The sequence below is a fragment of the Paramormyrops kingsleyae genome, chromosome 1, assembly GCF_048594095.1.
Source record: "Paramormyrops kingsleyae isolate MSU_618 chromosome 1, PKINGS_0.4, whole genome shotgun sequence".
NCBI lineage: Eukaryota > Metazoa > Chordata > Actinopteri > Osteoglossiformes > Mormyridae > Paramormyrops > Paramormyrops kingsleyae.
In genome coordinates, this window is record NC_132797.1 from 19830983 (window position 1) to 19853567 (window position 22585).

At 46.0% G+C, this 22585-nt stretch overlaps 1 protein-coding gene across 2 annotated transcripts; it reads right to left on the bottom strand.

Annotated features, from left to right (window-relative positions):
- Nucleotides 1–5991: 5991 nt before the first annotated feature.
- On the bottom strand, nucleotides 5992–22207 carry nfx1 (nuclear transcription factor, X-box binding 1). 2 transcript variants are annotated; one of them, XM_072711457.1, is made up of 24 exons: nucleotides 21925–22207; nucleotides 20376–21272; nucleotides 19941–20102; nucleotides 19473–19550; nucleotides 18981–19086; nucleotides 18477–18548; nucleotides 18214–18353; nucleotides 17592–17691; nucleotides 16683–16900; nucleotides 16393–16490; nucleotides 16234–16264; nucleotides 14351–14433; nucleotides 14141–14249; nucleotides 13939–14058; nucleotides 13732–13811; nucleotides 12896–13126; nucleotides 12201–12274; nucleotides 9659–9760; nucleotides 8820–8861; nucleotides 8530–8625; nucleotides 7413–7479; nucleotides 7123–7268; nucleotides 6720–6824; nucleotides 5992–6132 (listed from the first exon to the last, which is right to left on the bottom strand). In XM_072711457.1, exons 1-24 carry the CDS (start codon nucleotides 21944–21946, stop codon nucleotides 6069–6071), a joined length of 3243 nt encoding a protein of 1080 aa, XP_072567558.1. In that variant the 5' UTR covers nucleotides 21947–22207; the 3' UTR covers nucleotides 5992–6068. The 2 variants fall into 2 exon arrangements, with proteins under 2 accessions (XP_072567558.1, XP_072567555.1); XM_072711454.1 differs by having other exon boundaries at nucleotides 9659–9763.
- Between the last annotated feature and the right edge of the window lie 378 nt (nucleotides 22208–22585).

Genomic DNA, 22585 nt, shown 5'->3' on the forward strand with positions numbered 1-22585 from the left:
CACAACAACCAAATGTGTCCTCTGCATTTAACCCATATGTGACTTTTGTGACATAGTAGGGGGCAGCTAATTCAGCACCCGGGGAGCAGTGCTTGGGGGTGGTACCTTGCTCAGGGTACTTCAGTGGGGTCTTCCTGGTCAGGGATTTGACCCTGCAATCTTCCGATTACGAGTGCGCTTCCCTAACCATTAAGCCAGCACTGCCAGTGGTACTAGTCTAGTACCACTTTTTAGTCTAGACTTGTATGAGAACGCTCTGCGGCCTGCCATCGTTCTTTCTCCTCTAGTTACTGATAGCTATCCTTCTCCTTGAGATCAAAGCAGGCAAGGAGAATTGTATCAGCTGGTCTCTGTTAGATCTCTAAGATATTCTGGTGCAAAGCCTCTGTGTTTATCATAAGGAAATCTTTAGGTGTCCTGCACAGGTCTTCTAACCCTGAGAGCTGGAATTCATCATCTGGTATGACAGATACATAACTGCCCACATAGCAACTGATTCTGGGCTAGATCTGCCTGCATCTCCTTAAATCTGGATGCCAGTGACATTGGGGCAGGAGAGTCTGCACCAGAATCTGTCCAGAGTTCTAAACGATTACAGCTGGTCTGTATGCACTCTGCAGATCCGGCGCGCATTCGCCTGACCGTATATGTATGATCACTCACTTACCATTGATCCGTTGTGCAAAAAGATACTGGACCAGATCTAGTTTACGGATCTGCGGCAATTTCTGAACAACATTTGGCCCAGATCCGGTTCAGACTCACCTTGCTATGTGGGTGTGTGTTGGTGCTGGGTGATAATTTGGTAATTTAATCAATCTCAGTCACCAGATCCCATCAGTTTAACTAAAGTAATTGATCTGAAGAACTAGAGAAATCCAGTTGCAGGCTTTGGTAGTTCCTGGGATAATGTGCTGGCTTCTGTCTTATCTGAATGATCACAATAAAAAATACATTTATTTGCATAAACTTCAAAGCTACAGCAAACAATTTGATATGCACAACATGTGATGTTACTATTAATATCGCACATCGTCCAGCCCTATAATATACTACAGCCATTTTCCAATTCAGTACAAAATACCCTGCCTCACCTTATGTCATTCAGCACCAGTAACAGTTTTTATGCCAGTGGAAAAACAACAGCTTGAAGTACTCTTTTGATATGGTTGTCATCATGCAATTTTGAAGAGTTACAGGTATACTGTAAATTAAAGAACTGGCTTTTAAATACAGCAAAATTATTCTTGTGGAAATATAACAGTAAGTTTGACTTACCAATATTCTACCAGCCACTTTTGATTACAAGCCAAATTCATGCTAACAAATTCATCTAAATGAAGCAAGGCTCTTCATAAAGCACTTTGGGTATCGAAAAGCTCTGTCTAAATGTAATGCTCATCCATTCATTCAAAGACAATTCATATGCAGTTTTATACTTGAGTTAGGGATTCAAATCCTGCCTGTCCTGCACATATACCTACCCGGACATGGGTGCTGGTTCTCATCCCAGGATGTTGTTGCTTTACATGGATGTTACAGCTGTGTGTGGCATCCAAACCTGTTTTTAATTCCATTGTAATTAGTTCATACGGGTAACATGCAATAAAGACATATAAAGATTGGGAGTGATGCAGGTATTTTAAAAAGAAAATCCACAACATTTTTTAAATTGCATGAATTTGCCACATAAACACAGAATATGAAAATACTACACATACACACACACACACACAAATTTGTATTCATATCTTTGTGGGGACTGTTCATTCATTTATATGGAGAAAACTATAATCCCAACATGACGACCTTAACTCCTACCCAGCCCTAACCATCACCATAAGTAACAAAAACAAAATATGAGACTTAACTATATACAGTAGGCAGGGTCACAGGGACACAGAAAGGGCAAAAAAAAAGGGATGAAGGTTAAAGTCACAGATAAATGTAGCAGCATTTTTTTTATTTAAATTCAAGCACTTTGAATGTGGCAGCTTGTTTAATTTTATTTATTGCATTAAGTCCAGCGTTTTGGATTTTGCATTTTATATTTGTAAAAGTTTTATTTTTCAATTAAGACATTTTACCATAAATCTTACTCAAAGTTGAGATTGAGTAGCAGTAAACTGCATTTCATTCAGTGTGATTTCTTTGTTGATATGCCACAGTCAAATGGAAGAGTAACTCATAACAAAATTCTGGAAACAAATTAATCTATTTATTGAATCGTGAATCCATTTTGAATCTAATCGTGAGTCCAAGAATCGGAATCGAATCAAATTGTGAGATTTTCTGAATCGTGCACCCCTAGTGTGCATGTGTGGGCAGGACTGTCTCGAATTGAAAATCACACTCCTGCTAGCTGAGCAAAGTTGGCAGCCCTGTAAACAGCAAAAATGTTCCAAATCTGTTAATTGTGCCAGAATTTTAGGAAACCATCGTGAAGTGTGTGTATGACATGCTAGTAAAGGGCTGAAATTGCCATGAGGCAGGTCAGTTGTTATAGTAAAGTAGGAATATGTTTGACTGAAAAAAGCAGTTTTTATTATAAATACCAGAAAATTAATTAACAAAAATTATTATTTGGTAGGCTTGTGAACAAATTAATAGAATTTAAATGCTTTCTTAAGGGAAAAATTGCCTTGGTTTGTGTACTAATTGGTTCACGACCACATTCCTAGAACGGATTGTGTTTGTGAATCGCAGGCACCACTGTATATAGATACAGTGGTACTGATCAGTACTCGAACTCATTAGAACTCAAATTTCTTAAAAGTCGAACCAACCAGTTCGGGGGAAAAAAATGACCTAGAACTCGATCTGAGTCTCAGAAGTCAAACCGTGAACGCCGACCTAAGATAACTTGTACGCGTGGGGAAATGAGTCACGCGGCATGTCTCCCAGCAGAAACAAAGGGTAACGCTTCAATCTCAGCCTCGCATTCGCTGTGATAGCATCATTTGTTGGTGATAGTGCTTTTTTTATTGAAAATATCAGGTAATACACTGTATATCATTTTGGTAGTCATTGCTCACCAAAAAGTTACACAATAGTTGTACAATGTTACAACCTTAAAGTTTGCGATTTATGAACAAATTAACGAATATAGAGTAATAATAAAAATAAACAATGGACCGCATGGCATAGTCTAGTGTTGGCGCAGTGTTGGGATACATTTTTTATCGTTTTGGAAGCCGTTAACAAAAAAATGTTACACACAGCGTACAGTGTTGGCACAGTGTTTGCGAAAAATGTAGACTGCTAATTTTTTTAACTTTACGCATTGTTTGGATACATTTATTTTCTTACTTTAAAAATTACTGTTTTGATAAATGTGCTTAGATGTGTTTAGTACAGTATATGCTCTTCTTGTTTTATCCTGTTCATTTTGTGTTTAAATGGTAAAAAAAAAAAAAAAAAAACATATTTAGGTGTCATTTTTTGGGGCCGGGAACCAATTAATTGGTTTTCCATTATTTCTTATGGGGAAAATTCGATCAGAACTCAAACTTTTTAGTATTCGAACACGAGTTCTGAATGCATTAAGTTCGAGTTCTGAGGTACCACTGTATATAATACATAAGTGTTACGTGCAAAGGGTATCTCTGTGTGTGGTGGTGTGTTTTGTTTCTTCTCCCCTATCTCTGCAGTACCGGCCCTGATTCCTGTCCTCCCCAATGAGGTCATGTGTGGGCGGGGTTTTCCCTTTTATAAGGGAGCATGCAGAGAAGAACAATGGCGTCAGTATTTTCCTGCCGGGCGTCCTCGTGCTGGTTGTCTGCTGGGCTGCTCTCTGTTTCTTGTTTCTATAGTGCTGTTTTAGGAGGGACCTGTTTTTAGAGTACTTTTGTCGGTTATACTTGTCAAGAGAATTCGTACTTCTTTTATACGATTGTCACGGGGTTAACTCCGTTTCATTTCCTTCCTCAGGTTGCAGGGCTATTTTTGATAATTTATTTTCTTTAGCGCCACCCGTTTCCCCCCTTCATTGGGAGCAGTACTAGATGCACCTTATTCTTGCACTTAGCCGCTTTATCCAGCATGTTTGCACAGTCCTGTCAATGATAAAATGTAAAAACGGTGCTGTTTGGGTATGTTTGTTCACCCTTGCAACATCAGGTAAACCTAGTAACAAGTTCGCCTCAGACCTAGACCTGGGGTTGTAACAATAAGACATAATTTAAATGTTTTTTTCACTATCAAATCGAAAACACTATTTTGTTTTAGAAGAATTATTGTATTAGACCCATTTTCCTGGTTGAGCTGAATTGTGTGTCCAGGGCTTTGGGAGTGAATTCAGTTTTCAGTTCAACTGAATTTCATTTGTATGGTGCAGTCCTGATTTATACGCTACAATTTGTTACAATCAGAGTGTAAATGCAGAAGGTCCATTGGAATTATGGGCATTAATGTCTGGGCCGGGAGAGAAGGTACTGCTTCCGATAGCAGGATGAGCGGTGGTGCATCCAGGCAGGAGAGACGTCCCAGGTAGGAGGACAGACAGGAGAGACCTCAGAGGTAGTAGGGGCATCACGGGGAGTAAGGCAGTAGGATATCATGATTTTTGGGTCTCTAGGCAGCAAACCCCAGAAGGGATGGGGGGAGGGGGTAAACAATATATTAGCCAAAGTAAGGGAGACCAGAGGCACGACAAACAGCTGAGTGCAATATCTACGTCATCAAAATAACAGGTTTTTGTTTCATTGTGGGGGACATTTGGTTATTTGCCATAACCTAATACACACAGTTGGTACTGGAATGAAATTAACAACACAGTCCACCCATGTGACCTTGTAGGATACAAGCTGAGGAGACAGAGGCCGGGTTCTGCAAACTCAGTACACCTTGGAATGGGGGCAATGAGATCCACTCACATGCCTCTCCTATGAAATGTGTGCATAGTAATGGGGGGAAAACACCACCAAACCTAGAGTGCATTTGCAAATAATGGGATAAACAAATAAATAAAAGATACATCCGTCTTTCAACCACTTATGCGGTAGAGGTATAAATACTGACTAAAATGAAATTTCCCTGAGATGACAATACTCAGAAAACGTCACGAAAAACGTGACTTCCCGTCGGAAACATGCTTCTTTTATTACGTTCATGTCGGACAGAATTTTCTTGTCCGAGTGTTCCCTGTGATGTAATTTCAACATGGCGGCTTACACACTCAACAGTAATTCTATTTTATAAATCTTTAAGAATGTTTATTTTGTTAAATGTATTAATAGTTATAAATGTAATTGCACATGTTGGATTTAGAGAATTGTTTATCATGACTGTAAACAATATCCTAGCATGCAATATCAGATTTTTACCAGACTTGTTTCTTTGGTTTGTTTGTAGTTTGTTTGCCTCTCAAAAAAAGAATATCGCTATCAATGTACTAAAATATTTTATAAAGCTTTTAATATGGTTTGACTAGTTTGTGTTTCTTGTTTGTTTGTCTCTCAGAAAAAATAATCTCACTCCAAATCTGCTAAAATATAAAACAACACACAGCAGCGTGTTCATGGAGGCAGCCATGTTTGTTCTGAGATGTGGTAGCTCGAATGGGAGATTGTTGGACGTGACCTCACTCATCTTGGAATTTCCGAGTTCTGAGAGAAAAACAAACGCACCATAAATCTCCCAGGCTGTGGGGGATTCCTGTCTCCAGCTGAGTGTCCTGCATGCAGGTTTCTAGATGTAGGTCAAAGACATGCCCTGCAGGTGATCTGGTGTCTTATAATGGTCCTTAGTGATGTTATAGTTTGTGTGTGTGGACCCATGTACCCTGTGATGGAACGACACCAAGGGTGCTCCCTGCCTGCCTTTCCACCATGGGCAAAGGATCACAGTAGGGAGAGAGAAAAAAAGCACTTTCCAGTTTTTTTTTGGATCTATTGGCCTTTGTTAGGAAAACCAAACGGCTCCCTCAGCTTGCAGCATACAGCAGTCTGTCTCATAATCACTTAATGTTTAAAGCAAAAAACATCTCAAAAAAAGGGTGCAAATTCTGAGCTTTATTTGTATTTTTGAATTGATACATTTTGATGAGTGTCCCTCGTGGAGACCTTCTTTCAGTCTTGGACATCAAAGTAGTCAATTGCAGGCTCTACGCTGGCTGAACTCTGGTTGCTGCTCCTGCAAAGAGCAACTTGTGAACATGTGGTTCGCAGTCAAGGCATTTGGTTAGGATACGCGGTCGGTGTGAGCGCGAGGTATTCGGTCGGGATACACAGTCAGTATGAGCGCGAGGTATTCGGTCGGGATACACAGTCGGTATGAGCGTGAGGTATTCGGTCGGGATACACAGTCGGTATGAGCGTGAGGTATTCTGTCGGCATACACAGTCGGTATGAGCGTGAGGTATTCTGTCGGGATACACAGTCGGTATGAGCGTGAGGTATTCGGTCGGGATACACAGTCGGTATGAGCGTGAGGTATTCGGTCGGGATACACAGTCGGTATGAGCGTGAGGTATTCTGTCGGCATACACAGTCGGTATGAGCGTGAGGTATTCTGTCGGGATACACAGTCGGTATGAGCGTGAAGTATTCTGTCGGGATACACAGTCGGTATGAGCGTGAGGTATTCTGTCGGGATACACAGTCGGTATGAGCGTGAGGTATTCGGTTGGGATACACGGTCGGTATGAGCGTGAGGTATTCGGTTGGGATACACAGTCGGTACCCCAATACCAGCGCGAGGCCTTCATTAGGGTTACATACCTGATGCTCTGCTGCCTGACGTGGGCGATGGGCGGTGGAGCTCGGGCGGCCATCTCTCTCTCGATCAGGGCTGTCAGGGTGGAGTTGGGGCAGACCGACTTCCCTCTGGAAACATTAACTTTAGTGACTGGAGAACCATCATGCAACAGGAGAACTGCAAATTCCCATCTCAGCGAGGTCATCCAACAGTCCAGCATATCAACATTGTAATAGAAAATCAGAGCCTTCCATCACAGCATTTCAGGCTTTCATCACAAAATAAGCAAAAAAGGAGGGAAGAGCACATAACACATGTACCTATTAGCACAGTTTATGTTTGGGCCATTAGGTCACCATAAACAGCATCCCACCCCATTAGCTCCTACCATTGAGGCTGTCTGCTCAGCAGGGGGCGCCGGCTCACCTGATGGCCGTCATGACCACGTTGCGCTTGGGCTCGCTGTCATAGCTATTACATTCGATGTTGTAGGCCTCAGCCAGCTCGTGGATGATCCTGCGATGATCTCGGTTCATGGGGGGGAAGCAGTGGCTTCTCTTTGACTGTTTACCCTGCATCGGGGGACAGGGTTAGTCCAGAACTGGAGTTCCAAATCCAAATCCAAAGCAGCACACAGAGTCGGGGGGGGGGGTGGGGTGGCATCCTGGTGTTAGATCCTCCAGCAAGGCGGCTTCTGCCAGGTTTGCATTTCTCACCTTGTTCACAAGTTCCACTAAGTTCTTCATCTCCTCTTCAACCTCACTTACGAACTTCAAATCTTTTCTGTATTGCAAAAATAAGACATCACACTTGGGGTTAAAGGACAGAGCTGCATCTAGTCACCCTTTTGAATGAAATAATCCTGTGTATTCATATATAGTCATATACAGGGGTAAGCAAAAACATGGGAATCACCTCTCAGCATGAAGGACCTACTGAGAGCCAGGCCTTGGCTTTCTCCAAATGGAATCATTTTTATTCTATTGCTCAGGGGTCTGTGTTTTGTTCCTCTTATACTAGAAAATGCATGTTTGTGCACTGGGTTTGGATACAAGTCATTTCTGAACAGCAGCCCTGTCATAAATTCCAGCTCTGCAAAGGTCACGATGAACAGTTTTTGTTGTGCTTCTAAGAGGTTTATACATCTATCTGTCCATCCATCCATCTCTGTAGGTGAGCTTCAGCTTGTGACCACTGTGCCTCTTTGCTGGTGGAGTTTCTCCAGTTTTGATATATATTACCATGATTTCTGAAGCTCTTCCCCACAGCACTTTAAATTAAGGTTTAGTGACCAACATACCTGGAATGCAGGCAATGACTCCCTGACCTCTGCAGACTATCAGCTGCCAGGTTTTCAGGTTTCCAACCAACCACCCACACCACCCCCCCACACCACCCACACCACCCACACCCCACCCCCACACACACACACACACACACACACACACACACACACACACACACACACACACACACACACACACACACACACACACACACACACACACACAAAATTTGGTAACGCCAGTTAACCTCAGTGTGTTTTTCGAATGTGGGGGGAAACTGGAGTACCTGGAGGAAACCCAATGACGACATGAGAACATGAAGATTCCACACACATGGAGCATTGAAAGAGACTCGAACCCTGGTCCCAGTGGTGTGAGGCAACACTGCTATCTCCAATAATGCATTTTCCAGGTATTGAGAAAAGTCTTTCAATAAAGTGACATTTGGCTCACAGTGGATAACAAAGCTGCTCAGGAATTTCAGTCCAAAAGCAACTAAAACATCTGAATGTTTTGAACACAGAAAAGATAATTAGGAGGTGAAAACCTGGCATCATCCTTGAGGCTGTCACTGTATTTGGAGCTGGACCGGATGTTGAAAGGATCTGCTGATTGGTCGATCTGCAGGGCCTCAGCCAATCGCCTTGCAGGAGACAGGGGCATATAACACAGAACTGTGCCAATTGCCATACATGCAGAAATACATGATTACAGTACGATTATGCTGTGTAATATAAGCACTGGGACACATCAAAGGATCTTTGACATCTAACTTCAAATTGTAAAGAAAACAATACAGTCATCATCATAGCACATACTGAAGGGCAGCTGGCTCACCTGTTTCTCTCCAGAGCAGCACAGTCCTTGTCACACTGTAACCTGAGCCCATGCAGACACACACAAAATGTCACAAGATACAGAAACATTTTTCAGGCCTACAGATACAAACCACTGACTCATGTGTGGAAATGGCTTACAGACCAATTAAACAGCAAAATATTAAGGGTCACTATACTTTAGAACAAACAGCCGCAGCCTAAAGTCTGAAATGTACCTAATACAAATGTTCTAATACATCTTAAAGGTAACAGTGCTTTATGTTTCCATCTGGGTGGGTAAACAAGGACGTGAAGCAGGTTTACAGGCTTTTCGATTGCAACACCCTGTAGCTGTCGTAAGCCTGCTGCCTTCATAACCCAGCCAACCAGGGCTTCGCATGCAAATGAATTTACTGTGAAGTAAATCGTGTTTGAATGGCTCATATGTGACATTTTAGTCACATGGTACCGAGAGTCTTAAAGGGGCCCCAACATGACAGTGAGGTTTATTTTCCAGAACCACCCCCACATCACATATGATGAGCTTTCAATGAATGTATCAGGTGTACTTCCATTAAATGTAACTTGAAAGGCAAGCAAACATTTTCTGACAGTATATTACATTCAGAATGGAACAGAATAAAAAAGGATCTTTAATGTCACTGCTCATGGAATGGTGAAAAGTTGATTATATGTGATATGGAGTGCTGCTAATCATATGCAATAGTGCAAACAACATATACAATACACATACAAGCATACACACCTGACATGCTTCTGTAATATTTTCTGTGCATTTCTTAATATGAAAACGTTGATACCAGGGTGAGGACACCGTCAGCGATGACACACACTCACCGAGCCTGCTTCACCTCCTTCTTGGTGATGAGCTGTCCGATGTCCACAGTGTCACCGAGCTGCATGTCGGACAGTCTGCTCGCCATGACGATGGCTGCAGTCCTGCTGGGTGACACCCATCAATCAGGCCTAAGAAGGTGTTCATCACCTACGCTACACACCTGTACATTCACTGTGTACTCGAACTTTGCTAATCTGAATAACAATGAACATCCATCTTCCAAACTCCTATGCAGAGCGGGGTTGCGGGGGGGGGACTGGCCCCAATCCCCGGGAATGAAGGGCACGATGCAGCGGTACATCATGAATGGGATGCGGGTCCATCACAGGGCACATACACAGGCAGAAAGGCAGCCAAACAGAGTGACTATGTGGGCATATCCATGTTTGTTATATCCACTGTTGTTTTGACCTGTCCACTGCAACCAATCTACGTTAGGGTGCAACGGTACACAAAAATCATGGTTTGGTATATACCTAGGTTGGTTAAGACACGATTCGGTTTTTGGTACCATGGGGGTAAAAGAAACAAAACAAATTGCTCTTCTTTTTTTAAAAAATACTGAACAAAATATGACTGTCTAAAAGTCTCTGTCAATACTGCTGCAATCTACCAATAAAAATATAAAATTTACTTAAAAGTAAATCAAAATAAAAATTCTCAACCAAATAAATCAATGAAGTGCATATTTAGAAAATGAACTGTACCTGATCTGTACTGTATTCACATTAGCAGCTTTCAGCTTCATATTAGAACTGTGTAACACAAATATTGTCTCAAAAATACAAAGCATAACAAAATAAATATCCATTATCGTGGAGCATTAAAAAAATACCTGTGCCGTACTTGTATTCACATTAACAGCTTCCAGCTTCACATTAGGATGTACGCGTGCATGCGTAGTGGTGCGGATTCAACCGCCCCCCTCCGAATGTTGCACGGGGGAAACAAACACGCAAATGTTCCGCATTTGCTGCATTTGTTTGGTACATATGTGCACTGAATCAAAAAGACCCGTATCAGAAATTTTCGGTAGGAACAGGTGAACCGCTACACTCCTAATGCACGCGTGTCAGACCGTGTCTCAGAGGCAGCTACAGATGCTGCTCTCTCCCATCCATCATGTGCAGATGTGCAGGAGAAGATGCCAGCTCCAAGCACATAGAGCAGAGGTGGGATTTGAACCCCGGAGGTCTGAGGCAAGTGTGCTACTCACTGAGCCACGCCCCCCCCACCCCACCCCACCCCACCCCACTCAGGGCCCTATGATTTCCGTGAAGCGGAAAACACAGATGGAATCACAGAATCAAGGCATGGAAATGGTACTTACTTATACATGCGGAATCACGCAGTATTTGTGGAAATTGTGCTGACATTTTAAACCTATGACTTTTTTCACATGTGTAAAATACCCCCGCAGCAGGCACTGCCGAAGACGTTTTAATGCACTACTCAGCCAAAAAAAGAGTCGCCATTTGAATTTATATCAGCAAATACTTAAGAGTCAATGACTGGATCATTATTACAGCTCAGCAACATTATGAAGTAATAAAGTCAGCTGAGTACCTGAATCTACTAAATGGCCAGGTTACTCCTCCATCTATCATCAATGGATTTTTTCTTCCCTGTTGGCATGGGCATATTCCAGGACAAGAATGCCAAGATTCACTGGGTTCGAATTGTCAAAGATTGGTTCAGGGGGCATGAGGAATCATTTTCACGCGTGACTTGATCACCAAAGAGCTGTGACCTTAACCTCATAGAAGGTCTTTGGGATGTGCTGAAGGAGGCTTTACGGAGGGGGTCAACTCACTTGTCAATACAGGATCTCGGTGAGAAATTAATGCAAATATGGATTAAAATAAAGGGTGAGATGTTGCATAAGCCTGTGGAAACAATGCCATGACAAATGGGCGCCATAATCAAAGCTAAAGGCGGTCCAACGACAAATTCAAATGGCAACTTTTTTTTTGGCCGGGCAGTGTAGAAGGACTCCGCCATAGCCAAATCTGGCCAAATGAGTGTAAGGATGTTGCCTAGTAACCATAAGGCTCATTTCCACCGCAGGAACTCAGGGCACTTCCCAGGGGGTCTGATGTTTTTAAGAATGCCCCCCCAAATCGGCCCTTTTAGCCTTTTGTCTCCCCAATGTGGTGTAGGATCCAATGATGCTTTTATTCAACCCGACCACTACTCAAACTGCTAATCATTAATAAGACAAAATGGTGTCCGACCTGCTTCATAAGCTTCAATTTTATTTTAACTGACCAGCTGTTACATTTTTAGTAAATTAAAAAGCATTTTTAATTGTTAGTCTGTATTTGTAAAAGAAAACAGATCAAAATAAATCCAAAAAAACGGATTTTGAAAAAATTAAAACAATTTGAGAAAAAATAAAAAAGCAGCCTTGCAACCCTTAATGCAGGCCCTGCTGTAAACAAGCAAGGGAAACACTGCAGCCCAATAAGACCGGAATCGATGTTTTACTAACCCACGTTAAACCTGCTGACAGTACTGTCAGTTCAACGCTGCAATACTGACCTCTGGTAGGAGCTGGAGGCATCGACGCAGATGACCATCTCCTTCCTGCGGCCACAGTCGCAATACAGCACCACCTAGAGGCACAACACAGACATTACAGAAAGCTCAATATATCCTGTAAGGCACGGGTGTCAGACTCCAGTCCTGGGGGGCCGGAGCCCTGCACATTTTTGGGTTTCCCCTCATTTAACACACCCGATTCAACTCGTGCTAATAACCACACAGCTGTTGAGCTGAATCATTTGTGGTGGAACAGGGAAAGAACTAAGCTACACAGGGCTCCAGCCCCCCAGGACTGGAGTTTGACACCCCTGCAGTAAGGCATCTAACTGTGAATGAAAACAGCTTATCATCCACATATCCTCCATAACTGTATACAGTGGGCAGGGTCACAGGGACACAGAAAGGGCAATTTAGAGGAAGTAGTACATGCTAGAAACACACTAAGCCTCACTCACTCTACAGGCTCTGGGTTTTGAACCAGCGACCTTCTAATCACAGGCACAGCCTCCTAACCCACTGAGCTACACAGCATAGACAGAACTAACAAACTCCACACACACCGGGCTCAGGGAAACAGTCAGTCACTCATTAACATTAATAACAGGCTGTTCCCTGCAGGCCGGTGGCAGCGCTCCATACAAACAGCACGTCACACCGTCGCCGAGGAGCCGAGTGGTTTCTGGGCCGCATACCTCAGCACTGCAGCCGATCCTCGGGCAGGGGGAGCCCGTGTGGCAGGGGGCGCCACAGGGGTGCCCGCAGTCTGGCCGGAGCGCCGGGCAGGGCTGCCGGCAGCCGGCCTCGGCCAGGCACTCGCCGCGGTGACACAGCCGCTGGCAGTGATGCGTGCCGCACGGAAGGGCCTTGCCGCAGGGCAGGCCGCAGGAGATGTCTGAGATGTGGCAGGGGATGTTACTCCTTTGCTGGAAGGAAAGGGGGGAGAGAGCAGGAGAGTCACCCCCCCTCATTAACACCAACAGGAGCCGCTCTGACCACCACACAGGCTCAACAGGATCGGTTTTGTGACACAAATCCATCCTGATTGGTCACTGATCACTGAACAGCAGCAGAAAGAAAGGAGATAAGACCAAAGATTGTGTGGAAGTCTGGAAATACCAGCATGTATACAATTCCTCACCACGGGATTATATACAGTCAAAATTAGAGAACAAGAATCATTTTTGTAATATACAAAGTCACAGCTTAGCTGAATTCAAAGTTATTCCAACATGGATAGAAGAGATGTGTTTTAATCATAATTCATCAGTGAAATCCCACAATGGCAATGCGAGAACAGCAAACTCCACACAACACAAGGCGGGTATTTAGTGCTGCATTACAAAAATGGCTATAGTATATTATAGGACTGGACGACATGCGATATTAATACCAACAACGCATGGTATTCAGGAATGCGAAGGGTGTGGGAGTGCGGCGTGCACTGTGACACATCCGCAGTCAGCATGAACCAGGCCTTACTAAGGCACGCTGATCAGAGATCTGAGAGGGAACAGCCTCCCCAGCTCACCTCATGGTTTCCCATGCACCACTTCTTAGTGAGGTAGGTACAGGGGGGACACTTCTCCTCGTTGTGACAGTTATGAAGCACTAGAGGACAGAAGACAGCAATAACCCAGTTAATAACCCAGTACAGCATCTCCACTTACAAACACCAATAAACAGCATGATTAGATGGAAGACTGCATGTGGGCCACAAGGGGGCGCTGGCTCCCACCTGGGTGCTCGCACTCATGCATCCTGGCACATGAGTTCTTGCATTCGGGAGGCTTGGTGCCACAGGGGATGGGCGGGTACATGACCGTCTCCCCACAGTGGCAGGTTAGCTCGTCGAAGCCTGAGAAAGGTCCGTCAGATCGGCATGCGCCACACCACACGGATGCCACACGGATGCCACACGGCTTCACGCCGAGACTCACCTGTCTGCCAGCATGGCTGGCAGTTGCTGCGGTGACAGGGCTCCTGGCAGCGATGCAGGCCGCAGTTCAGCTTGTAGCCACAGATAAATGTGCAGCGGTGCTCGTGGTCCTGGGGCAGGGTGACAAAGCTGTGATTAGGCCAAACGACCCGATTGGCACACGCTGACGGCCCCCGGCGCCACTCCGCCACCCCCCTCCCCTGCCGCTTACCACACAGCATACTTCTGGGCACTTGTGCCGGCCGCAGGCACGCTTCTTACTACAGCGTCGGTCGCAGGTGAACGTGAGCTCGCCTGCCAGGGAGGTCAGATGGGGTTACAAACACACGCACACAAGGCCGCACATCTCACCTACACAGCTGAGCACGCATGTACATACCCCTCCAAGCAAGTCTTACTTTATTCTTTATTTTTGTTTGTGTTTATGTGTTTATCACTTCTTTCAGATGCTGTTGATCTTTTGCCTTTTTTCTCCTTCCCTCTCCTTTACAGATGCAGCAATTGGAGATTATACGCTTTGTACTTTACTCCTATCGTTGTTGGCTTATCTTTCTCACTTACTCCTTTTCTTTTTGTTCCTTTCTTTTTCTTCCCCCTCCTAATCTGTCCCCCCTCTTCAGCCAGCTCAGTCACTGCAATATTTTACATGTGCTAAAAATGTAATAAATAAAGTAAAAAGAAATCGATCGACATGAGGGGACTATATAGAGTTTATAGAGCCCCTCAGGGTAAAGCACAGCAGTGCATTCAGCAGTGCATTCAGCAGTGCATTCAGCAGTGCATTCAGACCATGATTCTGCTAAAGCTGCCAGACAGGAGAAAAGTGAAGAAATAAAAAAGATGGGGTTGGAGCGGAGAGGCGGAGTTTAAAAACAAAGTTGTAAGAAAAAAATTAAAAATATATCAAGCAGTGTTTCCCCTACAATTATATTAGGGGGGCGCCCTGCCCCCCCAATGGCACCTCACGCCCCCCCCTTGAAGGTTAATTTTATTTTATTTCTATATAGCACCAGATCACAACAGAAGTCATTTAAGGTTACCTTTCCTATAAAACAGGTCTTTTATTAAACAAACTAAATAGTCTTATGTTATTTACCTTATTTACACAACAGCCTGTCATTTTTGTCTCTACACGGTCGCAAGTTTACAATTCTCCTCTGCTCTCTGTATTCTGTTCCGCCCTGATGCGCGTGCACAGACACGTGCGTGCACACACAGGTGAGCACACTCCCACCAGCGGACAGAGAACGCGTGTCGGAAAATATGTGGCGCCAACCACCCGGTCAGCAGTGTAAACTGTGAGAGGGACTCGGACTCAACCATGAACAGGGTAATAAATACGTCTCACAATGGGATTTTCTGCTTTAAACTATCACTATTTTAAGCTATCAGCTATCACTTTTAAAGCCTAATAGTTAATGTATTTGCAGGTCAAGACAAACATCCACAATAGGCTGCAAGGAGACCATCTTGCAGCCTGCATGCGGATCTCAGTAAATGGGCCAGACGTTTCTGACTTCCCATATCAAGGCTCTGGAAATGTTCTTCCAGAAGCCCAGAAAGATACACTGCAGTGACAAACGCTGCACACTTTGTGGATAATTGTCATAAAAAGAAATGTTCTGATGTTTAGTTCAGTTGTTATATTGACTGCTGTCATTAAAAGAAACACATAAACACCATTAATCCTGTCGGTGTCTGTCTGCCGCCCCTCCCCTCCCCAAGCTGTAAACCAAGGGGAAACACTGTATCAAGAGTTATGCTGGACCCAATCAGGGGAGGTTCGAAGATGTTTTTAAGGTGGGGGGCATAAGAGGGGCTATTATTCACAGCGGCCGACCTTATCATTAGCCAATGACATGTTTTGAATCAGTAAGTGATGTAGAGGGAGCGCTCCAGGGACCAATCAGCTCTCAGCTGGGGCCAGTGCCCCTTTGGTACCTGCATATGATCCTGGACACAACATTAACACGGCAGAAGAGACTCCCTTAGACCTCAGGGCCATTTACTGAACAGAGAGCAGAACCCCCCCCCCATCCTGAATCTCTGTGACACCCTCAGTTCAGCTAAAGGCATCAGACGCTGAACACTCACCTTCACTCTGGATCGTCAGACAGGGAACTTCCTAAAAAACAAAATAAAGCATTTTCACTACAGAGGTACTCAGACTGCATACAGACTGGCAACCAAACCGTGACCTGCAGAATGAGGGCCGCCCCGCTTCTCTGCACTCTGCCGGCATCGCCAGCTCACCTTAGTCCTGAAGCCACATCGGCACCTGATGGTGGACATGAGGGAGCAGGGTCCACAGCTGCCTTCGTGACACAAGCTCTCACACATGTGCACGACATCTGAGGAGAGAATAGTAGTCATACTTTATTCATTCAGGTGGGGAATTCCTATCTTGCTCTCCGTGAGTCATAGACACATACACAGATAGGGGTTGTCAGCTACACCCCCAATAACATTTACAAATACAATGACAAGCTAACCAAGCAGTCACTCAGAACAAGCACCACCCCCTCAGCTTGCGATTGGCTCACCGTCTGACCCACAAGGTAGGGGCCTGCCACAGGTCTTGCCACAGGAAGGGATGGGATCGGTGCAGCTCTGGCGCTCGGCGTAGCCCAACTCCAGGAGCTTGGACAGAGCCGTCTGGCCACAGGGGCAGGTGCGCACCGAGCGGGGAAGCAGGGGGCAAGACGAGCAGGGCCCAGGGTGGCAGGGCTGCTGACACTGATGGTTCCCACAGTCCAGTAATCTGGGGGTGAGAGACGAAATGTGGTGAACCAGACCTCAGTATCAGGCAGTGAGTACAGCAAAGCCGACCTCGGTACGGGGCAGTGAGTACAGCAAAGCCGACCTCGGTACGGGGCAGTGAGTACAGCAAAGCCGACCTCGGTACGGGGCAGTGAGTACAGCAAAGCCGACCTCGGTATCGGGCAGTGAATACAGCAAAGCCGACCTCGGTATCGGGCAGTGAATGCAGCAAAGCCGACCTCGGTACGGGGCAGTGAATACAGCAAAGCCGACCTCGGTACGGGGCAGTGAATGCAGCAAAGCCGACCTCGGTACGGGGCAGTGAATGCAGCAAAGCCGACCTCGGTATCGGGCAGTGAATACAGCAAAGCCGACCTCGGTATCGGGCAGTGAATACAGCAAAGCCGACCTCGGTACGGGGCAGTGAGTACAGCAAAGCCGACCTCGGTATCGGGCAGTGAATACAGCAAAGCCGACCTCGGGATCGGGCAGTGAGTACAGCAAAGCCGACCTCGGGATCGGGCAGTGAGTACAGCAAAGCCGACCTCGGTATGGGGCAGTGAGTACAGTAAACTCGACCACAGTTGTCTCTAAGCTTGAAGGGCAGATTGACAGCACCAACACTGAAGTGGCCTAACAGGAAGTCACATGACAAACTACCATCACTAAAAAGCAGGTGATTAGGCTCTTACTTGCTGCACGGCTTCTGACAGGAAAAGTGGCCAAAGCCGTCAAAGCCGTCCCGGTTGGTTCCACACAGGACATCCTGAGAAAGGCCTCCGCAGTAGCAGACTGCAGTGTCCAGAAGCAGAGAGCAGGAGAAATCAACAAGGAGAAATGAGGAATTCCCCGCAGGAACATTGCCAACTGTTCAACTAAATAAGCTTGGTTTGTGATTAAACAACATTCATCTTTATCAAATCCTACCTGCTCTGTGTGTGGAGTTTGTGTGTGTAGCGTGGGCTCTCTCGGGATACTCCACTTCCCTCTGGACATGCAGTTAGACTAACTGGAATCTCTAAACCACTCGTAATGTGTGATTGTGTGCATATATGTCCTCTGTGATGGACTGGCATCCCATCCAGGATGTACCCAGGCCTTGTGCCCTGTGCTGCCTGGGATAGGGTCCAGGCCCCCATAACCCTGACCAGGATTAGTGCTTCGAAGATGGATGGATGGATCATCACCCATTCTCTATTACTATGTATACTGCAATGTCTATTTTGAACTTCCTTCTAACGATACCTACAAACACCCGTATAGGACATAGACCCCTACTGGAAGCAAAAGACCCCTGCCAGCCCCCCACCTCACCTTGCTTGGCGCGGTGCTGACACGGCTGGCAGCCCCCGCTGTGGCACACCTGAGTACAGTTGTGCTGCCCGCAGTTCAGCTGGGCCCCACACACCTGCTCACAGCAGATGGCTGAAGCCTGACCGCAGCGCACAGGCTGACTGGAAGGGGGCGATAGAGGAGGGGGGGGGGGTGTGTGTCACCATGGCACATGTCTGTTACATAATAAAGGTTCCCTTCATCTGGATTTTGGCTTTTCAGATCCTCCCAGAGAGGCTCCTCACCTGGTCCTCCCACAGACGCAGGCTTTGGTGACGAAGGCGGGACACGACGGGCAGGGCCCCGGGTGACACAGGCTGGGGACGAGCAGGGATACACAGAGCGTTAATATCACCAGGGTGGCGTTGCATTTCCACGGAGGTGTTTGGTTTAAAGCCTTTATACATACACCACCCCTCCAAACACAGGGCACAGAGCACCTCAAAATGAGACACTGTCCAGAGCTACCAGGTCAAAAATAAATCCTGACATTACTTTATTGCAGTCTTACCTACTTATGCTGGTCAGGACAGGAGGCGAGATTTGAACCACCAACAATACAGTACTACTCACTGGGCCACAATGGCGCCCTCTTAAGGCAACTTCCTCTTAGTATAACACATATAAGAAGGGTGCACAGACATCCCCAGGCTCCTGCAGATTCAGTCACTATGGACATTGCAGTAATTTCAGCTCTGCCCACAGGGGGCGCCGGCACACAGATGCTGCAGCTATTTGTGGCTGCTCACATGTTGCACGGGTGGTTGCAGTCCACGCCGCTCCTCTTCTTGCCGCACATCTCGCCACAGCTGTGCGGAATCTCACCATGCTGCCATTCTGGGTTTGTCACCTTCCCTGTCCACAGCATGAGAGACAGGAGTATGAATGATGCCATCCAGAAAGGATGTAATACTTCACAAACATCACTTCTAACAGAACGTTATCCACACTACATTGCATTTAATACTCTTAAACACAGAATTTCACCCCTTAGGCTGCTTAAAACTAGACATTTTTATGAACATCTACAGAACTTTGTACTTCCACAAAGGTGTTTGGAGAAAGGAGAATGCTGACTTCTGAAGGACAATTACAGTACTAGATGAATCACGTTGTCATTCTAAGTTTCCACCAGAAAATTAGTGGGTAGCACAGAAGCTAACTCTACTGCCTGAGGTAAACATGAGATACAGTCAGGATCCAAACAGGAATCTACTTTAGGAAGAGAAGTGAAAACATACCACAAAAGCACACGTAGGAGTTAGGGACCCGAGCCTCGACGTTCTGGCAGGCCGGGCATCTCCAACCTCCATTTCCATCTGCAAAAAGACGCCACCGAAAATCAGCAACGGTCAGCAAAGTCAACCTTATAAACCATTAAAAGGTAAAAGATGTCAAAACTACTTAGTGGGACAGGACCTACAAAACTGATCCTTTGTTGACATCAATCAGTAAGCTTGCTGGACTCTTCTACCCTGGCTTTACAAGGTAGGGCTGGCAAAAACGATGGGACATGTTTCCCAAAAGCTATATAGCCTTAAATGATGATCAAAGGAACTTAACATCATAACAAAACTATGAGATTGAACTGTGAAATCTCCAATCACTCCCGGCACATGACAAACGACTAGATAATCAGTAATCCTGCATGCCGACCCCCTATCCATGCTCAGAGTGCCACTGAGGGTCCGGTGGGAGGGGCTGGGTACCGTCTGCCTGTGAGGCTGGTGAGCGGGCCCACTTTTTGATGCAGCTGAGGTGGAAGACATGGAAGCAGCTCAGGCAGCTCCAGACAGGCGCCATGATGCGGATCACCTCACAGCACACCATGCACTCGTACTTCTCCTCCGACAGTTGCTCGATGAGACACCCTGAGCGAGCGAGAAGCCGGAGAGAGAGCTGAAACTTTGTTGTGGGAACAGCAACAGGTCAGACTCACTAATGACTGATTACTTCAGTTACATCACAGTGCTCTGACGTTACTGGGGTGGTTTGGTGCGTTAGGCCCCAGAGTCTGTAATCAGAAGGTTGTGTGTTTGAATCCTGTGCTTGGTAGAGTAGCCACATCTGTTAGGCACTTGAGTGAAGGCCCACAAACGGCCCGAAATAGTCCACCCAGGAAAGCCCCAGAGAGCACCACTCACCTGTGTGTGTTTCCTTGCTCTTGGAAACGTCCACTTGCTTCCCCCGCCTTGGTCGCTGGTCCAGCTTGTTTGACCTCCTCTCACTGTTTTGCCCTCTATCCCCTTGGGGAGTTCTTCTGCCTTGGCCCCGGCTGCCCCTCCGGCTCAGGTAGCCCCCCCCGCCAGAATCTGGCATCTCACATGTGGGTGGGCTATGCCTGTCCCTGTCACGATCTTGGGGGAAATCCTTACCCCCTCTTTGCCAGTGCCTGGGAGCTGTGCCCCTTCTCCTCTGATCAAAGTGGGCCTTCCTGTTTCCATTGCCACACCCCTTCCTGTCTGGCACGCCACTATCCACCTGGCCAGTCGGTTCTCTAGATGCAGGGCGGTCTGCTTGATCCTTGCCGGCACGCTCCTCCTGGCTCCCACTGCGATGGGCCTTCCTTGCATCACTCTCACTGCTGGGCTCCTGGCTGAACCTCCTGGGTCTCCTGACATGAGTCTCTCCGGGCTCCTCTCCGATTTCCCGCCCCTCACTTCTCCGCCAGCTGGGCCCGTCTATGTGAGGTCTGTGGGCTGGAGGCGTCTCCTTGCGGATGTCTCCCGTGGGTGCTCTGGCAGCCTCTACCTGCGCGCACGCGTCACTTCTGGTCCACCGCTGGCCCTGGGGATTGTGCCGGCGTGAGGCTCCTGCCCTCTCCACTCCACCTCTCCCCCTTCTTCCGTCTTCCCTAATATGGAAGGGTGGCTCCCTCTCTGGGCCGTTTAGCCCATTACTGCGCTGTGGATAGGAAGCAGCTTGCTGGCCACTCCAGGTACGGCCACGGTCAGGCCTGGGTCTGCCTCTTCTTGGCTGGTTATGGCTGTGCCTTTCCCGTGGAACAAACTCTGCTGACTCCGGATTCAACTCCAGTGCTTCTAACATTTAAGAAATCATTTTTAAAAATTATCCAGCTATAGACTTAAACAGAAAAGACGTTTGCACAAACACGTTTTTAAGCTCCCAAACAAAGCACCGTATTAAACAGAAGACATAACTTTTTATGGACAAAAAGGATACATTTTGTTTTTTTCTTTTAATAAATTAAGTACCTTGTGTTAATGTTTAAAAGCACTTTACCTACTGCTCACGCCTATTTCTTATGTAACAGGTCATTTATAACAAGAATATAATCACATAGCATTTAGTTTAAGTATTTTATTAATGTAAACAAACAGTATTTGAATGTGCCGTATGCTACTTAACACCAACTATAAGACCTGCACAGGATCTTCTGTGGAAGAAGCAAGTTCAACCTCTTAGAGAGTTTTACCTCCTGAAGAGAGCCAAACCATTCCCCGAAACCCCAAACCACTTTCAACTTGATTACGTTATTTATAGTATGCACTTTTGTCAACTTTCCCGAAAATAAATACCCCTGCTACAGATTTAGCCTGTTAGCCGAGGCGCTACCGATCAGTTAGCACGCTGCCCGGACACTTATTAATAAAGAACAGGCGTGAAACTGGGCTCTTTGGTGTTACCAGGACGTCATTCAAGTCAAAATGTACTTTATACACGTTAAATTACCCGTTACTGGCGCTCCTGCCATACAGCTCCAGGGGACGCAGCGCTGCTCCTGTCTACCCACCGTCGATAGCTGATATATATATCTGTCTATATATCCTCGACCGAAGCTGCCCTTCTATTATCTGTATAAAATAACTTTTAACTAATAATTCAGAATTACATAACAGTAATGACGGCGGCGGTGAACGTAACACTCTTCCGGTTGGGCTGTCACTCCCCACGGTGGGAGAAAGCGGCTTCCCCCCGCATACACCGGGTACTGAACGGAAACGCCTCCCGAACAATAGCCAATCACACGACGACCTTCTTTGACGGACACCTGGCCGCAAAGCATGCCGGTTAATAATGCATTTCGACACTAACTGAATAGCTCTTTCGAAGATATCTGTGTAAAACGCTTTAATCTGAAAATAAATGGCAACACCGAACTTAAATAGACAGGATTTTAGGTGGTTATTCTCAAAATGCATCCACTCATTTTCCTAAATGATGGGGAGGGGGGTGTTATACTGAATCTGGTTTCAGGTAACATAGGTGGCAAGGCTCTGAATGGGATACCATTCCAACAGTCATACACTAGGGGCAATATAGGGATTCCATCCATTTTCTGAAACCGCTTGTCCTATTCAGGGTCACAGGGGGTCCATTGCCTATTCCAGAG

Coding starts and splice junctions, on each gene's coding strand:
- nfx1 (XM_072711454.1), bottom strand. CDS start 21,946: ATGGCAGGAGCGCCAGTAACGG. Junction 14,434..16,233: donor TCTGACGATCCAGAGTGAAG/GTGAGTGTTCAG, acceptor CCTCCCTGGCAG/GCGAGCTCACGTTCACCTGC. Junction 6,825..7,122: donor GTGGTCATGACGGCCATCAG/GTGAGCCGGCGC, acceptor TAATGTTTCCAG/AGGGAAGTCGGTCTGCCCCA.